At 43.5% G+C, this 23697-nt stretch overlaps 1 protein-coding gene and 1 long non-coding RNA gene across 4 annotated transcripts in view; one reads left to right on the forward strand and one right to left on the reverse strand.

The window, feature by feature from the left end:
- Nucleotides 1-1317: 1317 nt before the first annotated feature.
- LOC140604071 (uncharacterized) lies at nucleotides 1318-4180 on the reverse strand. Its single transcript, XR_012007108.1, has 2 exons — nucleotides 3294-4180; nucleotides 1318-1468 (listed from the first exon to the last, which is right to left on the reverse strand). It is a non-coding gene; the product is annotated as an uncharacterized lncRNA (long non-coding RNA).
- The window catches only part of SPATA18 (spermatogenesis associated 18), a 36643-nt gene continuing 16694 nt past the window's right edge, over nucleotides 3749-23697 (forward strand). For 2 of the 3 annotated variants that reach the window (XR_012007107.1, XM_072775028.1), the window contains exons 1-4: nucleotides 3749-4043; nucleotides 17155-17260; nucleotides 17376-17491; nucleotides 18914-19026. Coding sequence is in view for 2 of the 3 variants with exons in the window: in XM_072775028.1 (XP_072631129.1) it covers nucleotides 3957-4043; nucleotides 17155-17260; nucleotides 17376-17491; nucleotides 18914-19026 (422 nt within the window). In the remaining variant the exon portion in view is untranslated. The remainder of the gene's footprint in view (nucleotides 4044-17154; nucleotides 17261-17375; nucleotides 17492-18913; nucleotides 19027-23697) is intronic. The other variant, XM_072775027.1, reaches the window with a different exon arrangement.

Here is a 23697-nt window from a genome sequence, read left to right on the forward strand (position 1 = left end):
TGCTTAGAGCTGATCTAGTCCATGTTTTTCATTATGTAGATGGAATAAAAGTGAAGTTCAGGGTGATTAAAGACTTCTGTAAAATCACAAGAAACCACTAATTGGCAGAGGGTGAGATAAAGCAAGAGTGTCCATCATGATCCAAGTTTATTGTTTTTTCAACTTCTGCAATATACTTTATAGTGTACCACAAAAGAAAAATTTGATTTTATCTTTTCTTCCCAAATAATTGCCTAGTGATAGTATCCTAAAAGAATCGAATTGAGACAAAAAATATTTTCCAAATAAAGCCTTTACTAATCTGATGTTTTCTTCCATTGGTATAAAAAAGTAGGCTTTTTTAAAAAAGGCTTTATTTATTTATTCATGAGAGAGAGAAAGAGAGAGGCAGAGACAAAGGCAGAGGGAGAAGCAGACTCCACGCAGGGAGCCCGATGTGGGACTTGATCTTGGGACTTGATCCTGGGACTCCAGGATCATGACCTGGGCCGGAGGCAGGCGCTAAACCACTGAGCCACCCGGGGATCCCCCAAAAGTAGACTTTTAAAATAGAGTCTCAACCTTGTTGGCTTCACGCTTGTGATATGAGGCATATGGCTTCTTCTTTCATCTGCAACACAGACTATTATGCACTCCAGGCTTCAGCTCTCTCTTAAATTGATTGCTATCCAGCACCCAACAGAAGCTCTGTGGAGGGGACCATTATTAAGGGCACTTATGAGGATGTCCACTTATTCCTACCAGTATGGAAGTTCTAAGTTTGTTACTGGGTAGCATCACTAGAGAGCTAAGAAATGGGGTATCAATTGCTTGGCCCTCTCTTTGATGACATGTGTTCTAGTGTCACCCCCTCAGCATTGATCAAAGGTGACCACAAGAAACAATCACATCAAGACTCTTGCTGTATTTGGTAAAAAAAAAAAAAAAAAAAAAAAAAAGAAAGAAAAGAAAAGAAAAGTGGGGGAGGTACACTGTCATCTGTATTATTCTAGGCTCTTTAGAAAAGAATAAACGTATTTTGGAATTGGTACCAGGAAAATGTGTTTCCATTAAAAGAAGTGGTTGTGTACTTTTAAACTCAACAATAATCATAAAAGTCATTTTCCTTTCTGCATGGCTTTCATAAAGTGCAGGTTAAATGTTAAATAAAGCTCAATCTTAATACATAGGCTTACACTGGGGGCATATTTGCTTTTTGCACTACAAAAATATTTCTGATCTAACAATGATATTTTCTACAAGTGTTTTACTATAAGTTATCTCAGATCCTCCTTTGGAAGTAGCAGGGAATAAATAATGAATAAATTTCTAAAACACTTTGTTTTGAGTCATTGTTGACTATGATGCTTTGTTATTGATAAACGTGAAGTTCCTACTACACATGGCGCACGTGCTGCAGAGTTCTGGGGAAACCAAGTGGTACACGAAATGACTCCAGGCTGTAAGGGTCTTGAATCCAGCTGTGGGGCTAGAGCATATGTAGAGATAAACAGTTTCAGGTAGCAAACTCTAAAGTGATTTCAAAGATCCATTCTATTCTAAGACTCTAAGACTATTCAATTAGTAATTTGGACATCTGGTCAAAGCACATTCTGTTTTGAGTCAACTTAATATTGATATTTGGGCTAACATTTTTCTGAAGGTGGTAAGATCCTTTGGGTAATTCTGCTTCTGAATAAGTTTTCATAAAAGCAATCAGTGTTCATGGTAGAAATTCGGAAAATCAGAAAAGTGTAAAGGAGCAAAGTAGTTGATAATCATGCTTTGGGTTTATACTGTATAACAATATATATATAATTTAGTGTTCCTGCTTTTTTTCACTTAACTTTATAGTGAGAATTCCTAGATACTAGATATTCTTCAGTAACGAGATTTGCATTGTGCAACATTGAATGGAAGGATTTGCTCAACCGTCACTGTATTGTTGATTTAGATTGTTTCCAAACTAGTTATCACCGTTAAATACAATACTGTGATCTACATTGTAGTAATACACTGTTAAACACTTCACAGGAATTTTTAAAATTTAGTCTCACAATAATCCTGTGAAGTAAGAACTATTGTTCCTTGTTTATAATGTAACCAAGGAGTAGCAGTTAAAGAGCCCACAGCAAGGAAGAGGACTTAACCACTAATCTTACATAAGCAAATATTGCATCTTGTTTTTTATGAATAAATAAGTAGGACTGCTCAAAGATGCCAACCGCCTATTGAAATATGCAATTATTAGCTCCAAATTAAGAGAGCTGTGGAATTTTTCTCCATCCCTTTCCTTCTTCTTAATATATTTTTTAAAGGAAGGAACTAATGAATACTTAGGTTTTCTGATTTTTTCTCTTACTTTAGTAATTATTGCTCTACTATGATAAAATGTGTCATGTACCCTTATGGTCCTTATTGTTTTTGTTTTTATTGAGATATAAATGACAAAAGTAATTATATTAGTTTCACGTGTACAACATAATGATTCAATATTTGCATATAATGTGAAATGACCAACACAATACTCCATCCATTACTACACATAGCCACAATTTTTTTTCCTTGTGATAAGAACTTTTATAGTTCTTATTTTGTAGTCTACAGAAGATGGTAGCAACACAGGCTCCAGAAATAAGCCTCTCATTTTTACTGGAGGACAGTAAAACCACGGTAATGAAGAGAAATTTTAAAAAAAGTGGTATAATTTTGAATATTATCATATTTGTACATGTGCAATGTTCATATATTTTCAAGTACCTAAAGAAATGGAACTGAATTAAACGAGCTGGCTACCTGAGGCTCCGATCCATTCCTGCTGTTTTAATGACTAGATAAGGACGATTTGCAATCAGCTCATCATTTGAAGCATATAAAATAAGGGCTTCTAAACTGCTTAATGATGGTTTAAATTGTTTCATTTCTAAAGCAGTTTAAACGATCACTGTGGCATTAACACACCCTTTTGAAATAGTGCCAAACGGGGTCTGAAACTTTCACAAAGTTTGTTAGAGAATGAGAAGTAAGTGAAACTTGAGAGCGATCAGTGATCCTAAAACGACACCAAATAATGTCCAAACCCGAGGGATCACCTTGGATTTGTGAACATTCCCGGAGCTTCCAATCTACTGACTCGGGCACCCTGCAGATCCTGAGTATTACAAGGGAAGCACTGAAGGCCTGAGAAGTTAGAGGACCGAGGAAGGTGCCAGGTAGGTGCTAACCTACTGCCTAGGCTAGGTGCTTACCTACTGCTTTACCTACTGCCTAGGCGCCAAATAGGTGCTTACCTACCGCCTAGGCTAGGTGCTTACCTACTGCCTAACCAAACTGTCCACGGAGAAACCACCTTTGCTTTTCCAGGCAGGAGGCCTCGGGGAGCCCCCATCCCACACTGCAGGCGAGTCTTGGTCCATCAAGGGGTGGAGTGGGCGCCCTCGGTAGTCTCGGCACCCCGGCCCGGGCCACGCGCGGAGTGTGCGGGGCCTCGGGCAGCCTAGCCATCCGCGAGCAGGAGCAGCAGCAGCAGGAGCAGCAGCAGCAGCAGCAGGAGCAGCGCCAGGGCGCTCCAGGGCAGGTGCCCGGCCCCGGGGGTGGGGGGTGGGAGGTGGGAGGTGGGGGGTAGGCGGGTGGGAATTGCAGTCCCCGCGGGCCGCCGCGCCCGGCGTTGCCAAGGCTTGCGCAGTGCGCGTCCCTAGCAGCCGGCCGCCCACGTCAAGGTTTGTTTAATAATCGCCCGGTATTTGGGGGGCGGGGGGACTCTGGGCGGCGGCGGGGGCAGCGGCTGAGGCGCGGCGGCTGTGGCCCAGGGCACCCTGCCCCGTCTGACCCGAGCGGGGAGGATGGAAGCTCCCGCCGCGCTCTGAGCCCCCCGCCCCCCCGGAGAGAGAACACGCCTCCCGCCGCACCGGCCACCCGCCCGCCGTCCTGCGCTCGGTCTCCGCCGCCCAGCGCGCCGCCGCGGGGAGGAGGGAGCGATGGCAGAGAACCTCAGGAGGCTGGTCTCCGGCGAGCCGCTCCGGACCCTGCACGAGCAGCTGGAGCGCTGGCGGACGGAGTACAGCGTGAGTCGGGGCGGGGCGGGGGCGCTCCTGTCCCGGCGGGGGCCTCCTGGGGCTCGCTCGGGGGCCGCCCCGGACCCGGATGGCGGGGGTGGGGGGGGGGCGCGGGGCCGCAGACGCCCCGCGGGTCCCAGGGCGCCCTCCCCGCCCCACCCCCGCGCGGTAACCAAGGACGCTGGCGGCCCTAGCAACGGGGCGCGTCCGGGTCCCCAGCTCGCAGCGCAGCCCTGGTCCTGCCTCCCCGCGAGGCTCGGGGGCAGCGGGGGTTGTCTCGCGGTGATATTTTATTTTATTTTATTTTATTTTATTTATTTTATTTTATTTTATTTTATTTTATTTTATTTTATTTTATTATTTTGTTTTATTATTATTATTTTTTAATAATAAATTTATTTTTTATTGGTGTTCAATTTGCCAACATACAGAATAACACCCAGTGCTCATCCCGTCAAGTGCCCCCCTCAGTGCCCGTCACCCACTCACCCCCACCCCCCGCCCTCCTCCCCTTCCATCACCCCTAGTTCGTTTCCCAGAGTTAGGAGTCTTCATGTTCTGTCTCCCTTTCTGATATTTCCTACCCATTTCTTCTCCCTTCCCTTCTATTCCCTTTCACTATTATTTATATTCCCCAAATGACTTTTTATAAAAAATACCCCCAGATGGCAGTGACATGGACACTTGTCAACGTTGCGGGCTTCAGGCATGTGCCGACTTCGGGAGGCCTGGGGCCAGGGCTTCTGTAGGAAGCCGGCGTTCTGGCATCGAACCCATAGAGCTCCTTAAGTCCCATTAATCGCCCCCCCCCCCCCCCCCGCCGCCACCTACCACCACCACCACCCAGTGCAACTCAGTGTTGCATCTGCTCAGGTTGACCCGTGCGTCTTAAGCAGGGGAGGCGCAGAGGTTCAGCGAGTGGAAGGGCGGGGCGGAGCGTGGGGCGCCTGCGGCCCTGCACCCAGCCCCCCTCCGCCACCGCGGGTTCGAGGGCCGGCGCCGCACAGACCCGCGGAGGCGCCTGCGCCCATGCATGTCCCCTCCGTGCGTCTCGGTACCTCGTCTGTTAAATAGGAGAGACTCGCTCAACCAGATGATACGCGAAGTTCTTTCTAGGATCTCAAATTTCTCTCTCTCTCTCTTTTTTTTTTTTTTGAATTTAAATCCGCTTGTTTCTGAAATCCTACCAGGACAAATGCAACTGGATGCCGTCTGAGTCTCTGGGCTTCCGCGTTCCCCCTTGGACCAGGGCTCCTGTGGTGGAGGGGAGCTCCAACAGCACTTAGAGCTTTCTCCTCGCCCCCCCTCTCTGCTGCTGAGTATTTACCACCTCTGCCCACTTTTAAAGAATGAGCACTGTGACTATTCCTTCCCCATCAAGATTGCAGGACTGTGTTTTTTTTTTTAATTATTTTATTTTATTTTATTTATTCATGAGAGACAGAGAGAGAGAGAGAAAGAGAGAGGCAGAGGCACAGGCAGAGGGAGAAGCAGGCTGCACGCAGGGAGCCCGATGTGGGACTCGATCCCTGGACGCCAGGATCACACCCTGGGCGGAAGGAAGGTGCTAAACCACTGAGCCACCCATTTTTTTGTGGTCTGTGTTTTTTTTTTTTAATTTTACTTTAATTTAATTTTATAAGATCGCAGGAAAATTGACATTTACCTCCTACTACATCTTATAGCATATTCTTTCTATTTCTTTCCTTCCTTTTTTCTCCCCTCCTTCTCTTTCTTTTCTCCCTCCCTCCTCTCTTTTCCTTCCTTTCTTTTTCTTCCTTCCTTCTTCCATTTCCGTCTTCCTTTCCTTTCCTTTCCTTTCCTTTCCTTTCCTTTCCTTTCCTTTCCTTTCCTTTCCTTCCTCCCTCCCTCCCTTCTTTCTTTCCTTCCCTCCTTCCATCCTTTTTCTTGTTATTACCCTGTGACCTAAGTAAACTCTGAATGTTAAAAAGTACATTCAGTTTTGGGGGTGCCTGGCTGGCTCAGCCAGGAGAGAGAGCTTGAGGCTCTCGATCTTGGGGTTGTTAAGTTTAAGCCTCAATTACTTAAAAATATAATAATAAGGTTTTTTTTTTTTTTTTACAAAAAAATAGATTCGGTTTGTCACAAGACCATGTTTAACATAAATGACACTACCATTTTGCTGAATCAAATGATTTTTTTAGAAACTACACATAAGTACTAAGACATGCCAAAGTTTATTACACTTCCCTTTCTTAGTAACAGTGGTCTATCTACAAACTATTTCAATCTAGATTCTCTCCCCCATGCCAGGCTCATCCCCCCACCTTCATAGAGAATGCACTTTTAGAGACCAATGCCTTTCTAAAAAAAATCTGTGACCATTTCTCTGTATGATCATTTCTCCTGGGCTGTCTAGTGTTTCTGTTGCATTTGGCTGTTGACATCTCCATTCTTCTAAGGCTCTAACAGTTTGTCTCCTTGCCTTGTCCACTTCCCTCCTATAGTAATTATTCAAGACTTTATCAATCTTCTCTTGGGCCTCCATCCTTGCTTCTCTCCCACATATAAGCCCATGAATCTCATATCTGTATTCAGGGCCTGTTCTCATCTGAGCTCACTTCTCCGATTGCCTTTTAGACATTTTCAGTTGTTGCTATCATTATCTTGAAGTCCAATCAGTCTAAAATCTAACTTAGCTTCGCCCATGCCATGAACACTGGCCTCTTGACTTCACTGTCTTCATCTTGACACACCTCACAACAAGTTCACCTGCTTAATCTGTTGGCACCTACTTCAAAATGCACACAGAATCCTTTCACCACCTCTGCTATAACCATCCTTCCATCATCGTTCATCTAGATTATTATAAAAATATCTCAAAGTGATTATCCTAAATGTCAAGTCAGATCAAGTTACCTCTCTGATAAAATCCTCAGACTTTCTATCCCACCTAGAATAAAAGCCAAAGTTCCTACAATGACTATCAAAGTCCTACACAATTGTGCTCCTTTAAACTCTGACCTCATCTGTTACTCCCTTAATCTACTGCAGCAATATTGGTCTTGTTGCTCTTTCTATTGGCAAAGCTGTCCAATAGAACTTTCTAGGATTGGACATGGTCTATACAGGCACTGTCCAATATGGTGGTTATTTGGTACTAGAATTGTGGCAAGTGCAAATTAAGGAACTGAATTTTAAGTTTCATTTAAATTTTAAAAAGTAAATTTCATTAAAGTTTAATTAATTTAAACCCAGATAGTCACATATGGATAGTAGCTACTCTATTGGACAGAAGTCTAGAGCATACCAGCCAGTCTCCTGTTTCAGGACGTTTTGCACTCTCTGTTCCCCTCTGCCTGGAAAACTTTTGCCTGTGGATATTTAAGTAAGATATCAACATTTTCACTTTCTCTCCTCCTTAAGTCTTTGTTTAAATGTCACCTTCTCAGGAGAAACCACTCTGTTCACAATTACCATCTCCCACCCCTGCCGCTGGCACTCACTGTGTCCCTTTTCTGCCTTATTACTTCTGTGATAGCTACATCTTCTCATTTTTACTTATTCTTTTACTGAATTGTCAATCTTTCCTTCTCCTTTTCCCACTAAAAGGTAAGCTCCAGAGGGCCAAGATTTCTCCCTTTTCCTGCTCATCACTGTATTTCCGGCACTTAGAATAATGCCTGCCTCCTAGTAGTGCTCAGAAAATAATGACTGACTGAGTGCCACCACCATTCTCCCAGACATCCGGGTTCTTGGACTCATTTCTCTTCTTAAAAACCTCATATCCAGTGTAGAATTAAAGATGGTCCTCCAGTATCTTTATTTCAGCCTTTATTGAAATTGGAATTGAATCCAAAAGCCAGGATTTCCAAGTAGGGGCACAATTGAGAGGATGCAAGTGTTTTTAATAGTTTTTGTTGTTGTTGTTGTTGTTGTTGTTGTTGTTTTTGGTGTGTGTGTATGTGGTGAAAGGCAGAGGATAAGAAAATATCTATAAGCCACCTACCAAAATTTAGGTTACATCTAGACTTATTTAATAACTTGTCACCTATAGTGTGGGTTTTGGTCAACTGCTAAGATGTTTCCTGTAATACTGCAAGTTTGTTTTACTAGTTCCAAGGACTTTTTCCTTGAAATCTTGAGATACAGAATAGTCATTGTAGCAAACTACATTATTAAAATGTTGGTTGTAGAGGTTTTTTCATTAAAAGCTTTAAATTATGTTTGTTACGGAAAGTTGATTTTGTTGACTGTGACCACATTGATTTAGTTCTAACTAAACTCAAGCAAAATAAAAGACCATAAATACTACACTAGAATTAAGAATGTGATTAAAATCATCCCCTTGTGAAACAATTTATTTTCAGTGAAAAAGATCAATAACTTGAATAGATTAGTTCTAAAACACAATGCAAAATTTTCATTTTCCTTCATTTGGATTAACAGATCCTATTTAGTTTTTCTTCTTTCTGTCCTATAATTTCCTTCATATGGATTCCCATTTCCTCTGCCTTAATCTGTCCATCACCACCATCTTTTCATCGTGTCCTATGTATGTTGTCAGACACAGTAAATTTTTTAAAAATGTAATTTTCTGCCCCAAAGCTTTTGATTTTTATTTGTTGGCTGGATTTTAATCTTACAACATCTAATAATCTTCTGGGCCCTAGGCAGAATCACAACTTGCTTGATTTTTTTTAAAAAATTTATTCATTAAAAACAAATTATGAGGAGGGATATTTTTCAAAACCCCACTAGAGAAACCTAATAAATGCAACAGCAAACACTGCCAATTCACTTTCTTTTAGTTACTAAAGAGAAGTTGAATTATTGTATTACTTGGTCTTTAAAACTTGGATTCCATTGGCTGTTCAGGGACAGCTTGGTACAAACATGTACCTTCAAAATTGTTTTTCCGTCTTTGTGGTTATTGAGTATGTTGGTGAAAAAGCCATAGAAAATCTCTTATTGTTCAACCAAGAACTGAGCCAATTATTAAGAGCTTAATAATTCACTCAATAAATGGTTATTGGACTAGACACTATATTTACACATTTGGCAATGTACATTTATTGATTAACTTAATAGTTTTTTCAGAGTTTATGATGTGTCTGTGCTCAGTGCTGGGACTAGAAATGTCAGTTGCATCCTAATGATAGACTTCCAGTTGGAGAAGAGGATGAAGGGTAAAGGAAACAGCATGTGTAAAAAGCAGGGAGGCATGAAGAAGCTGGCCTATTTGGGGAAGCCTGTGAATGGTTCAAGGCAAGGAGTGGAAGTGAGATGAGGCTGAGGAGGTGGGGTTGTTGGGCCAGAGGGTAGAGGCTTTGGGTGGTATATTAAGGAGTTTGGACTTTATCTTAGGAGCAATGGTGGGGGGGGGGGGGAACCAAAAGCGTCATGCTTTTTGGAGACCTGTAAACAAGGTCAGACTCTGAGAAGCATCCTTCAAGTAAGAAGGAGTATGCTGCCCCAAAATGCCCCCAGTTGATCATGCAACATCTATATGGTCCTCTTGGTCAACTCTACAAAAGGGTCAAATCACCACCTATGCAGAACTGGGTTCTGATGACCTAATTAACCCATAGAGATGTTAAGAAGAAGAGTTAACTTCCCTCCAATGTTAGCAGTACCTGGAGAAGGTCAGCTCTGGGCTGAAATGCTCCTCCTCCTGAGATTCTTTTGTTTCTACCCAGAGTCTTGTGGACTAGGGAGATGCCTTTGGTCAGATGCTCTGCGATTGATTACTTTTTAAAATGTACTATATATAATTAGAGGAGCAAATGGTAAGACCTTACTATACCCTTGATCACCCATCCCTAAGAGAGAATAGGATTCCACTTCTTGATAATAGACACCAGGACATTACATTCTGGAAACTTTTGATTATCTGATATGTGAGTGGGGATGATAGAGAAAGCTGATGATGCATCCTCTTGCATGACTCCCTTGTGCTATAGAAAGCTGCCCTCTTAAGTGAAAACAGCATATTCAATATTAGTACATAAAAAAGGAGATCTCAGGGAGGAGTCCCTCTGTCATAGGATACTCTTTGTGGTTGAAATAGACGTTGCCTATATGACAAAATGTCCCTGACTGTCAATACAAAAGGGCTCTTGTAGTTGCTATGGTGTCTTCAAACAGACTCCCTGGCTGCCTTTGCCCTTCCCCATAGTCAACACATTTCTACATTCCTGGGGATTCAATCTAGTAAAGTTATAGAAAACACGTTTTCTTCCCTTTATCTTTTTACTACTATGCTGCAGTAATGAATAAAAATCCAAATCTTAGTGCCTAAACTTGCATAAAAGAGATTTCTCATTCATGCAAAGTCCAGTGAAAACTCTCTTCCACAATTGGCTTGGGTTCAGTTGCCCTCTACCTCGTGGACCAGTCATCTCTTCACAGGATCTCAAAGGTCGGTAGGGGAGGAGAGAGAGCACCTAAATTATATATATCACTTTCACTCATCTTCCCTAGGCCGGAATTGTTATGTGGCTCCAATCTAATTGTAAAAGAGCCTGAGAAATGGAAAGCATGTGGAATATTTGATTGGTGCTACTGTTTCTGCCACAGCTACTAATGAGGAATTCATGGCTAGGAAAGAAATTGACGAGTGATTAAGACAGATTATTTTTAACAGAGGGTCTATCATCTTTTTAATTTCCCTTTCTTCGCTTCTTCTTAGACAAACATGTTAATGGAAATATCATCATTGCTTAATATTTAAGGAAAATAATTAATGAAAGAAATCCAATAGAGATATTAACCGCAGGCTGAGACGCTAAAATCCTGCGGAGAGGTCTAAATAGAAGCTTTTGCTAAAATGTTGGGGTATATTTAAGCTGTCTTATAACTAAAATTCAATATTTTGGTTTTATTTTTTAAAGCTTTTATTTGTTTATTCATGAGAGACACAGAGGGAGAGGCAGAGACATAGGCAGAGGGAGAAGCAGGCTCCTTGCAGGAAGCCTGATGTAGAGCTTGATCCCAGACTAGGATCACACTCTGAGCCAAAGGCAGACGCTCAGCTGTTGAACCACCCAGGGGTCCCTAGACTGAGGTTTCTTAAAATGTAAATCACTGTATTTTGTGCTGAAATCGATGGGTTTAAATAGCTTTTCCAGCCAACTTGCAAATTGATGAAGGATATTTAGTGATAAATTTGATTAATGTAATGATGAAAAGTGTTCTCTCTTCCATGTTGTGGAGGTGATTCAAGGTGAGGAATAGGATCAAAGATGTGAAAGACCCATTGGTAGAGGCTTGGATGATCAGGCTGTCACAAGGAGAAATGGTAAGGTCAAGGCTGCTCCCAAGTAAAGGACGTCAAAGGCATCAAGGTTGGTGGTGGTTCTAGTACACATGTTACGTGTGCAAAGGCAAGGCAGGGGTGTGGCTGCAGTGAAGAGAGTTGCTGAGCGGGAGCAGAGGGAAGTAAGGCTGGACAAGTCATGTGGATGCATGTTGGCAAGGTATTGGGAAATGGGGCAATATTTAGGCTTGATATTATTGGGAACTTTTGTTTGGGCAAGAGAGTGGGGACCTTGAAAGGATGGGAATGAAGCCACTGTCCCATTGCTCTCCTTCCCGCACCAAGGAACTTCTTCAAAGACTCATCTATCCTCATAGTCTTTACTCCTTCCTTGCTTCCATTTGCTCCCTCAACCCCGTGCAATGTGGAAATACATCAAGTAACCCCACACCATTCTGCTGTCACTGTTCTCTCATGGTCCCCAGAGGCCACCTGATAGCCAAGCCCTACTTCTTTTTCCTGGTTCTTATCTCCTTGGATTTTCTGCAGGCAATTGATGCACCAAGTTCTATAGCTTTAGCTACTTCCCCGATGTGAGTGACCGTGAAATCTATCTCCAGGTTGGGCTTTCTTCAGAGCCCCCGACCTAGCCAACCAGCCGCCTTCCAGCTTGCAACATGTGGATGCTCTAGACATCCCCCAACCCAACACCAACCCAACAGGACTAGTTTCCCCCTCTCTCACCTTGCTGGTTCTCCACTTGTGTCCTGTGGTCGGGCAATGGCACCGCATTGCCTGCTGTGGTCCAAGCCTGAAACCTGGGGCCCCCTCTCTCCACCATGCCTCACAAATGGGTTCATCACACCCTCAGGATTCTACTGTTAAATATCTGTCAGGTAGCCCCCATTTTTCCCTTCGCTCAACTGCTGAGCCACCTAAACGTCCCTAGACTCATTAAATTGATCTCCCTTCCCATTCGAGCTGTGGTTTGCACTTTTGGTTGCCCATAAAAATCATTCAGAAAACTTTAAAAAAACTTTTCAATGCTCAGGCCTTACACTAGAGCAATTAGAAAATAGGAATGAGAGCCCACAGAGCTCTTCAGTGAAGGCCTTCCTGAATCTTCTTGGCCCCCCACCACTTCTTCTTTTGAGCCTCACCTGTGAAATCTAGACCTACTTTTATCATAGCAAGTAATTCTGGTTTTGCATTTATTTACATGTTTCTCTTAGACTATAAATTCCTTGAGAGAAGAGGCTCTCTTACCCTTCATGGTACTTCTAGAATCTGGCACACAGTAGTCTCCTCCATAAAAATTTGTTGAGAGCCTAAAAGCATAAGTGAAGCAGAGAATAAACCATCTCCATCTCTGGTTTCCTGGTTCTTTACCTCCCTTCTTGGCTGTCCTCTTATTTCTCACTGCTCTTGTTTTGTTTTCATTTACTGGCCCTTCTTCCTCAGCCAGTTTCTGAAACAGCAAAACTGCCCTCAGCCCTGCCCTTTGCCTTCTCCTGCCCTGGGGATCTCATCTATGCACATGGGTTCCCCTCTCTCCATCTGCTGAAGCTTCCAGAACCACACTTCCAGCCCCTACCTCTCTGCTGAGATCCAGAGTCTTTTCCTTCTATTCTGGGTACAGTGCCATGGTTGAGAGCCTGGCTCTGCCTCAAAGGCTGCAGGAACAGGCTTAGTTTCCAGCTCAACCACCTTTTCTCCAAATTGCTTAAGATCTTGATTTTCCTCATTGGTGAATTAGGGATGATGGATGGTATCCAGTTTGTAAGGTTATTTTGAGGATTATGTGAAACTGTATTCAAAGCTCTCAACACAGGGCTTGGCTGGCACAAAGTAAGTGCTCAAGAGTGGTTAGGTACTTTTACCAGACAGCTCTCCCTGAATGTTCTGCAGATCCCCTACATTGTCTGAGAACAGAACCCATCCCTTGGACACCTCTTTTCTATTTCAAACCTTCTGACATCCTCTGTAGGTAATGCTAGAACCAGTGGGACCTTGGCTGACACAGATGTGATTTAGGGCTGGGAAGGGCCTTCAGGGGGCCCTTGGCATCTCCACAACCCTCAGCATCGCTCAGCCACATGTTTACAACTGCCCCCCTTCCCACCAGGCTCACCCTCTCATCTGAACTTTATGTGATCGGCTTTTGCCAGAGTGATTTTTGTAAAACACAAAGTAAGTTGGATGACGTCACCACTTTCCTCCATCTGCTCCCTCCAGTCTCTCAGTGGCAGGATAAAGCTCAGAGCCCTTCATGTGGCAAATTAAGTTTATCATTATTTGGTCTCTGGACCAAATGTATCCCACTTGCCTCTGTGGTACACCTTGCTGCTCCCTGCCTTGGTACCTGCTGTTCCTTCTCTGGAAATACCTTAATTTCTTGCCCTTCACTGCACTAGGGCATGCTTTGCTCCTCCTACAGCTCACGACCCACCTAGAGCACTTAATAAACTTGAAGATAACTATTAATCCTCTGTACTCTCCCATTTTTCACCCCTCTTCCCCAGCTGGTGAGCTCACTGATAGGCAACTTTTAATTTTTTTAGTAGCTTTATTTTCTGGGCTCAGCCCAAGGCCTTGCAAAGAATAGGAACTCACTGATTTATGAAGGCATGGACATTGGAATTTAGGAAACAGCATAATTAGTTCGTATCTTGGCTCTATTTATTTTATGGGCTCCCTTGCAACTTGAGTGTCTTGTGTGATGCTTTGTGTGAGAAGCTGCAGCATGTGGTGACAGGTCTTGGGAGCAGGAGCTGTCCTATACTGTATATTCTCTTCTGTGATTTAAGTTGTGTGTACAAATCCACTTAACAGACATTCCTTTGGGCACCTCCTTTGTACCAGGCACTGGGTAAGGCATAGAAGCAGATGGTGGTAATACTACAATAATACTTTTAATTATTCTGTCCCTCCTCTACTCTGCACCTAAGTTAGCTCATGAGACCAGCATGTTACTAAATAGGAGTAAACAGAGGCTCATATTTAAAACACCTTTTCTAAAAAAAAAAAAAATAATAAAATAAAATACCTTTTCTGAGAATACAGCAAATACGTGGGACGCGGTATTTGAACCCAGGTTTGCCTTATTTCTGTGCCCACTGCTCCTTTCAGTAACCCATAATACCTCCTAGGTACCAACTGTGGAGTGCCCTCTGTCTCTGAGGTGCTAGATATGCAATATTTGGGTTTAATTCTCCTCTGCAAGGCATTATCCCCATTTTTCTGGAGAAGAAATGGGCTCAGGAAAGTCAAGTAACCTGGGTAGGATTGCCCAGAATGGTGAGATGTAATCATTCGGGTCCGTTGGACCCTCAGGCCCGCTCCTGGACACTCAGCCTGTCAGGGGTCTAGTCAGGGGCCAAAGCTGTTTGTAACAGGTTCACCGTGGTAAGTGCAGGCATATGGGCAAGGCCAAGGGCTTCAGCGAGGGAGGAATGGGCACAGCTGTTCAGCTGGGGGTTCCAAATGTTCTGACGATGTCAGTACTACGCTGGTAAGTCATTCATTCATTCATTCATTCGTTCGTTCATTCATTCATTTGTCAAATACTTTGGAGCCCTTTGATTTGTTAGACATACCAGTGGCAACCGATAGAGACATAGAAGAGACAAAGGGATTTTTAAAAAGAGCTCCTTGTCTTTTTAGGAGAAGGAGATGGAAGGATGAGACACAGAGACAAATGGCTGCATCAGACTTAACTGCCATAACAGAGCTTGTCACCAGTGCTGTCACCAGCGTGGACCTAAGCTCGCAGCTCGCCCTAGGGCGCCATGAGTCCACCCCATCCAGCCTCCTTCCCAGGCTTGCAAGGTCCTCCGGGACCTGTCCTGCCAACCTCTCTCACCTTCTGTGCTTTTACCCTACACACTTACTTTTGGTTCTCAAGGTGACTAAATTCGCTCCTGTCCCCACCACAGGGCCTTTGCCCCTGCTGATCTCCCTGGGGATCACCGTCTTCTCTCTACTACTCTGAATCCTGCCCTTCCAGGGCAGCTTTTCCTGATGGTCCTCCCCATTCACTCATGTCGCATCATCCTGTCCTCCCTCTGCTCCCAGCACTAATTATGATCTTCAGAGCATGGGCACCAGGTTCAGTTCTGCTGTTTTACTGGCTAGGTAACCTTGAACAGGTTATTTAACCTTTCTGCATCTCAGTTTTGTCATCTGAAAATGCGGGTGATAACAGTGCTGCTCCTACTTCACAGTGCATTGCTATTGGAGCTTCACTGAGCTTCTGTACGGAAGGCACCAATAGCCTGGGGTGGGGGCGCCCGGGTGGCTTAGTCAGTTAGGCCTCTGCCTTCAGCTCAGGTCATTATCCCAGGGTCCTGGGATGAAGCCTGGACCTGCTCCCTGCTCAGCAGGATGTCTGCTTCTCTCTCTCCCCTCCCTGTGTGTGCTTGCATCCTCTCTCTAGCTCTCACTCTCAAGTAAAGAAATAAAGTCTTAAAAAAAAAAATGCCTGGTGCATAGGAGTTATGTGATGAACACAAAATACGTGAATCTTCTTGTTGTCCAGTACTTAACTGGGTTTGACTCCAGAGACCAGGCCCACAGCCTCTGCCCGCAGGAGCTTACGGCCTGCCTGCACCACTTCCCCTGAGGGCACACACATGCATTTGACTTGTAGCATTTTGCCTGGAGGTCGCTCTTCCTCTTTGTTCTCATTTCTATCCTTCTGGTGCCCTGCTTCCTGCCTCAGGATCCCCAGCACCCACAGATCCTGCCTTTCCATGGCTTGAGAAAGAATAATAGCTAAAGGCCCAGCTCTCGGTTTCGCCATGTTCTGTGGATGTCGAAACCCCCCAAATCTGCTTGCTTTCTCCTTGCCTAGATTTCACTTCCTCTCAGAACTCCCTGACTTCCCAGGTTGTAGGCCCTGGAGTAGACTGTGGCTCACATTTTCCATCGCCTGGAACTATCTACACTGCTACCTCCCCTCCCGGTCTGCATGTGCCATAGAGCCCCGGCCGTCTCTTTTGTCTTCTTCTCCATGGTATCCTCACCCCCCCAGTACCTTCTTACTGTTAACGAGTAGTGTTCTTTATGGCCATAATGAACTTGGGTAGAAGACATGGATCCATAAAGCAGGTAAATCAGGACACAGTAGTTTGTGTCACAAAGGGTCTATTCACTTTATTTTTTTTTTAATTTTTTTTAAACTTTTATTTATTTATGATAGGCACACAGTGAGAGAGAGAGAGAGGCAGAGACACAGGCAGAGGGAGAAGCAGGCTCCATGCACCGGGAGCCCGATGTAGGATTCGATCCCGGGTCTCCAGGACCGCGCTCTGGGCCAAAGGCAGGCGCCAAACCGCTGCGCCACCCAGGGATCCCGTCTATTCACTTTATAAGAGGATTTTTTGCAGGGTTCCATTGAGTAGGAAGGAAGTCCAGGGGTATTGCTATTAAAACACATCTCTGTGGCTTTATGCACACAGAGACACATGCACATATACATACACTTTCTTGAGTATGTGACAGTCATTGCAAGTGTTCAATGAGTAGCCTTTCAAATCTTGTGGCTCCACCACCCTTTATGCCCTTGGGGTCCTCTGCTGGGCCCTCCGCAGCTGGCTGGAAGATGGGGAAGGAGAGAGAGAAGAGCATCACTCAAGGGGCTTTTTTCTGGGTCTACCTGGAAATGGCACATATCACTTCTAGTCCCAAGGACTGGAACTCAGTTCCACAGCTGCACCAACTGCCAGGAAAGCTGGGGAAAGTGGTCTAGCTGTGTGCCCAGGAGGAAAGGGAAAAGACGTTTTGATGGACAAAGGGCAGTCTCTGCGCCTGGGAGCATACCGGAGCCAGGCGGCCTCTGTCTACCTGCAGAGGGTCCCAGTAGAAAGGAAAGGCACTGATTTTCTGTTTTGATTTTTGTAGACAAACACATGTGATCAAAATCTCTGTCAATGCCTTGAGTTCATCGAACAAATTTCCAAAGTGCAAGGACAGCTCTTTAGGATCCTCACCGCTGCAGCCCAAGAAGGTGAGAAGGGCCCGTGCTTTCCCGTCGGGCTCTCCCTTCTTTTACTTTTGTTCTTTGTGCTTTCACACTGTGTGGCTGAACTTCTCTCCCTGCCCCGATTTGTGGGTTCTTTTAGGCGGTCATTATGATGGTGTGGAAATAATCAAATCGCGCCTACTGCCTTGGCTGGAAGCCTCCTTTACTGCAGCTTCCCTGGGAAAACCTGTTGACAGCAAGGTCCCCTCTCTGCAGGTAGGGATGCTCAAGGATCACCCTTGACTTTCAGCAACCCAATCTGGCTCCGGGAACATATCTAAGATATGGCTTTTACCCTACTGAGGGACTCTGCTCTACTTGGGGAACGGGGACACAGGTACACAAGGTGAGTTTCTGGGTGCAGTAGTATGTGGCACAACGGCTTGAGCTTTGTCTTCAAACAGACCTGCGTTCAATTCTCAGCTTTGTCTCTTTCCCAGGGTATGACCTGAGGCAAATCAGTGAACCTCTGCTTCCTCAGCTGTAAGAAGGCCCTGGTGATGTTCCACATCTGGGACATTGCCCACCCTAGGCACTAAATAAGAGCTTTGGAATGACAGAGTAGGCACACAGACACTTAGGGTACCATGGGGCCGCAGAAAGAGACCATGAGGTGGGGGAAAGCTCCATATTCTGAAAGAATGAAGTGAAACTAATTGAAAACTTCTTTTTTTAAAATATATTTTTTATTGAAGTTCGACTTGCCAACGTATAGTATAACACCCAGTGGAAACTTAGTTCTTAGAGACTGACAGAGTATCCTCACTTGCAGTTGATAGGGGGGTGATTTCTGTGCAATGGGGTCAGCTTTTAGACAGTTGAAGCCCAGACTGGAAGGAGAACACACACCTTGCTTAAGGCATTAACATCTCTAAACATTGGTAACCTTGATTGTGAACATTTATGTGGATTTAGATGAAGTCTTTTCTAAAATTAAGGCACGTAGAGAGTCTTTTCTTAGCAGCCTTAGGGGGCAGGGGCAGAAGGGTTCCTGCTTGGAGGTCACAGGGCAAAATTCTTGTCACTCTTCTAGGGTTCTGGGTAGGTTGTCTCGCTTGCTGAGTGGAGGCAATGCTTTTGTTGACCCAATAGGGCCATTTTGAGAATTAAATGTGATAAACGTGCAGGAACAACTAACATAAGGTTAGATATGTTAGCATATCTAACCATAGATAGCAGTTGTTTCTAAGCAAATTTTTCTTCCCTGGGGATTTTCACATGCTACTTAGATTTTTACCCTGTGGGTGCTATTCTGAGTATGAAGATATGGGATGATATTCCAATGGCTTTTAAAAAAAATGATGTGCCATAAAAAAATTGAGGTATCATTTACTTGCAGTGAAATCCATAGGTTGATGATATCCATGTAACCCATACCCTATTAGGTTCTAAAATATTTCCATCTCTCCAGAGCATTTCCTGTGTCACTTCCCAGTCACCTATCCCTCCCCATCAGGCAACCACTCTTCTGAGTTTTATCATTCTAGATTAATTTTGCTTGCACTAGAACAGCCTATAAATGGAACTATGGATTTGTGTACTTTTGTGCTTGTTTTTCTTTTGCTCAGTGCAATGTGTTGCAACCCATCATGCTATTTAATATATTCAAGACTATTTTTGATTTGTGTATCATTCCAGGACACATTTGATAAGGAGAAACATAAAGAGTCTGGTGTTCGGGATCAGGACATTCAACAAATAGATGCTGAGTTGAATTCAACTCGTAGTCAACTCAACCAGGTTCAAGACGAGTAAGAGGAATGCAAGTTATCTTTTTCCAAAAAGCATTGTTTGTTCTTAATTTTTAAGTTTAAAAGGAGAATAGTGGCTCATGTAAAATGTAGACATCTGCAAATAACTACTGTGTGTGTGTATGTGTGTGTGTGTGTGAGAGAGAGAGAGAGAGAGAGAGAGAGAGAGAGAGAGAAAGAGAGAGCAGAGAGCAATGTCTTTGACTCTGGGGATAAGATTTTTATATTATAATAGGATACCTAAGACCCTAGTCCCCTTGGCTCCATCCCTGGGGCTCCTTCTTCTCTAGAGGCCTATTATCAGCTTATATATATAAACAGGGGAATATTGTCATGTGATAATCTATCTTTTGAAAGAAAAACAAGATGCAAAAGGGAGAGGGTTAAAGAAAGTCAGACAAAGAGTAAAATTAAGAAAAGAGAGCAAGAGTAAGATGAAGAGGCTGCATCCATCTGTCAGACGTGTTCATTTAGGGAGTATAGACGCTTGGCTGAGAAGTCAGACTCTTTAAAGAATGAGCGTTTCAAGATTTTGGAACAATTAGTAGATAGGAAAAGTTTTTTAAAAAAGTTAAGCAATGAAAAAAAAAAAAAGTTAAGCAATGCAAGGCAGCAGCAGAGATCAAGGCAAAGCCAGGGTAGCAAGGTCAAGGAATCACTGCAAAGGAGTGCAAGCCTTGGGTTTGCACTTGAGGAAGGCAGACAACTGTGTATGAAACTGCACTCAGCCAACGTCACCCAAACCCATCAATTGGGTGTTTCTCCATTTGGAGCCCTGCTCCATTGCTGACATGGATGGGGCAGCAAGGAATTCTTTAAGGACTTGTGATGGAATAGGGTGTGGCATGCTGCCTTGTTCTCTGATGAGATTTCCTTTTCAGGAAAACATAAAAGTAATAAACATTCCCTTCTCAAAATGCATACAACAGCTTTGTGCAGTGGCAGTACTATAGCCAAGGAGGTTTATCTGAGGCACGATTGTCGCTAACTCAAAATGCATACAATAAATACAAGTGTAAAGATGAAAATCACCTGTTATCTCATCCCTGCTAACATTTTGGTTGATTTTACTCCAGACATTTTTCTTTGTGTGTGCTTGCATGCACGTGCACATGAACACACACACACACACACACACACACACACACACACACAGGGTTACCTCCACACCCCTTGTGCATTTTCCAGTTGGAACTGTTGTCAATGAGCAATTTAATGGCTGCAACGGTCAAAATTTACCAATGTAATGTGCAAAAACACAATTCCTCTGAATTTCTACAACTGATTTCAACTAATATCAGCTGCTTTGGAATGAGGTGAGGAGGATAATTAAATTTACCACTTCTCTTCTGGTTTACTATAGGCCTTTTCCTGTGAATATTCAGTTAATTCCAAGTTCAAACTTCTGTTGGGGGCGCTTTCTCTCCCTTCTCTCCAGGAGTCCCCTGGGCCCTCCTCCTTCCTTAGACTGGCATCTGGAAGTAGAGGGATGCTTGCATGCTCATGAGGGATGGCTTGTGCTGGAAAGGAGGGACTTTTGATCTGGTTCTACCCTATGAGTTCTTGCTGCCTTGTTTCCTCCTGGGCACTAGAGTTTTGTGCCAAGTAAGGGTTGCTGATTTGTGGCTTGTCTGGTTAAGTCTTCTGGAGAATTTGCTGGCAAGTGCTGCTGGCCAGGCCCTCCCATTTGCCACTGGCTGTGAAGCAGGGCTTCAAGACTTTGTTGGTTTTTTACTTCTATCAGCACCAAGAGGAGCCAGGAATTCCTACTTCCCTCTCTTATCATTATGGCTCTCTAAATACCCATAAGGAGCATCAGGGGTCAAGAAAACTATGACCACATGCTTTTTAAAAAGTTTTTTTCTTTGGAAATATTTTCCAACAGAACATTTATAAGAATAGCGCTAAGAACACCCATAGACATGATCATTCACCATATTCTCTTTATCATTTGTGTCTATATATACACCCCCTCCCACAGCCAAACCCTGTATATCTCATTTGAAAGTTGCACAGAGGAAGATATTTGCTCCTTTACTTCAGATTTCCTAGTTTGCTTTAACCCACCTGTGGCTTTTATTTTTTTTAAGGCATCACAAATTGTGTTCTCTGTCCCCCATATTCTATGATAGCTAGGTCTCTCTTTTCTCCTTACTCTACCAGCCTTTTGATCAGGATGCTACCTGCTGTGGAATGAATGGCCCACCAAGGAGATTCCCCATGTCTAATCTTGTGGAGACCAGATTGGTTTTAACTCAATTTCAAATGCGCAAATTCTAATACAGTGCTGAATGGGGACAGGTCTGTCCAAGTTTGATGAATCCTCAACAAAGGAAGACTTTTAGATTTTATACTTGGTCTCCAGTTATGGATTGCATATGTCTTCATTTCCTATATCCAATCTACTGGCAAATCCAGTTGGATCTACCTCCTAAACATCTTCCACCCTTGTCCCTTTCTATTCAACCACCATCACCCTTGTTCAAGGCTCTAATACCGGTCGCCTTCCAATTGGCTACCCTGATTCCATTCTTGCTCGACTACAGTCCATTTTACACACAGAAATTTATAAAATCAGACTCCTACTTAAAAACTGTTAATGGCCTCCTTTTACTGTTGGGAAAAAAATTCTAATCTCCTTACCAGGACTCTCCAGCCCTGTGTGATCTGGGCCTACTTCTCTCTCCACCCTCGTCTCATGCCAGGCTCCCCTCATTTAGTCTGTGGTCCCCTTTCTCACCTTGAAGCCTTTGCCTGTGCTCTTTCAGAAAAATGGAAGTCTTTCTCTGGCTCTTTGCATGGCTGGTTCTTTATTATCTTTCAGGTGTCAGCGGAAATGTGACTTTCTCAGAGTCTGTCCATGACCAGGTATATCAAAAGGTCTTTCCTTCCCTTCCCATAGTTCACAGTGATATGAGAATGGCACTTACCACAATTTGAAACTGTAAAATATCAGTTGGCATGTTCTGATCCACCAGACTGGAAGCCCCAAAGGGTTTCCGTCTTGTATTTGCTATTCTGACACTCTTGTATCTCCAGCACCCAACATTATGCCTGTCACATGGTATATTCTCAATGAATGAATAAATCTCTAATAAAAAATAAATAAAATATGTTAACTTGCTTAAAAAAATGCTTGGCACACAGATGTACCTCCTTTTCTTCTCTCTGTATATCACTCAAGAGTGCCAAATTAGCATGTACATTTGGTTGTATGTATATGTGTTCACACATGTGTACCATGTCTTGAGAAAAAAAAATAACTACTTTATTCCTGTTCATACTCTCCTTCCTTTCTTGGTCTGTTTGCTTCTTTTAATTTTTCTCTTGACAAAAACATTCATTTTTCCCCCTCCATGTATCCTTTAAAAAACCTGTAACATATTCACCTTTGAATTAAATCACAGCAATTTCCTCTTAATCTCCAGTAGTCCTATTATGAAGTTACTGCTACTTTGGCATTTTAAAAAAGACTTTAGACGTTTTGTTCATTCATTTCTCAGCTTAAAAAATATCTTCTGTGTTACAGGCACTGTCTTAGGTGCTGGGAAAAAAAGATGAATTAAAGAAAATTCTCACCCTTAAGTAGTTCACAGTGTGTTTGTAATGAGATTGTAAGTGTGAACCAAGTGTTGGAGGCACTCGGGAGAAGGGGAGACACACTCGGATTGAGAGAGTCAGGGGCGGCATTTGTATAAGAAAGCACTCACAGGATGTGTGGGCACTTGTTAGGTGGTGAGGAGAAGGAGGAGACCCGAAGGAACTTTGGGTAATCACAACACCTCTTGTACTGCCTGGTTGGCTGGAATCTGTGGGGACTTGGTAGGGATCCTGCTAGCCTCTTATTTCTCAATCTTCTTCACTGTCTAGGGAAGGACTCAAGTGTTGGGCCTTTGATTCTTCCATCTAAAAGGAAGGAAGAAGACAGGTGTTTAGATAGCAACTGCACTCTCTTAGCCTCAGGACAACTGTGATGGAAGAGCCTGGATAGTTAAGGAAGTAGGGTCCGAGAAGTCACGAAACCTTTGCCCACCCTATGATCTCTTGCTGGACTAGGGCAACTTGATTGGGAATCACTGCTCCATCCCGTGTCATCCACATACTTCCATTTCTTTTTTAATTTTAGATAGACCTAAAGAAATAATATGATTTGTTATGATTTGCCTACAATGAAGAGAGTCCTTGAAGCTAGCAATGACCTAGCTATGTTGAAAAACTCAGGAAAATCATGCTAATAAGTGGTGGAAGTCAGAGGCAGGAAGACATGAAATACTTGGTAGTCAAGTGTGATTATGGAAGACTTTCCTTGTAGGTGGGCAAATAATTTTTTTTTTTATATTTAGGAAGCCTGGGAAAATTAAGTCAAATGCAACTCTATGGTGCAAAGTAATGAAACTACTGCAGAAAATGGTATTATATTGCAGAAAATGGAGATTTTATAGGGAGAGGCAGCTTGAGGATTTGGTGTGATTAGAGCAGATAAATTAGGAGGGGGAGATGAAGGAGAACAAGTTTCTTTGCCCTTTGCATTCTAATGTTAATAATTATTACATAGACTTTTAATGGTAGTTGCTCTGTAATGTCTTTGTGTTTGACATTGAGAAAGAGCGCTAGCATGTTTTTGCATACAAGTGCACCATAATATTTGCAATAGCATCTGATTGGATGCAG

This window comes from Canis lupus, chromosome 14 (genome assembly GCF_048164855.1).
Source record: "Canis lupus baileyi chromosome 14, mCanLup2.hap1, whole genome shotgun sequence".
NCBI classification, from domain to species: domain Eukaryota; kingdom Metazoa; phylum Chordata; class Mammalia; order Carnivora; family Canidae; genus Canis; species Canis lupus.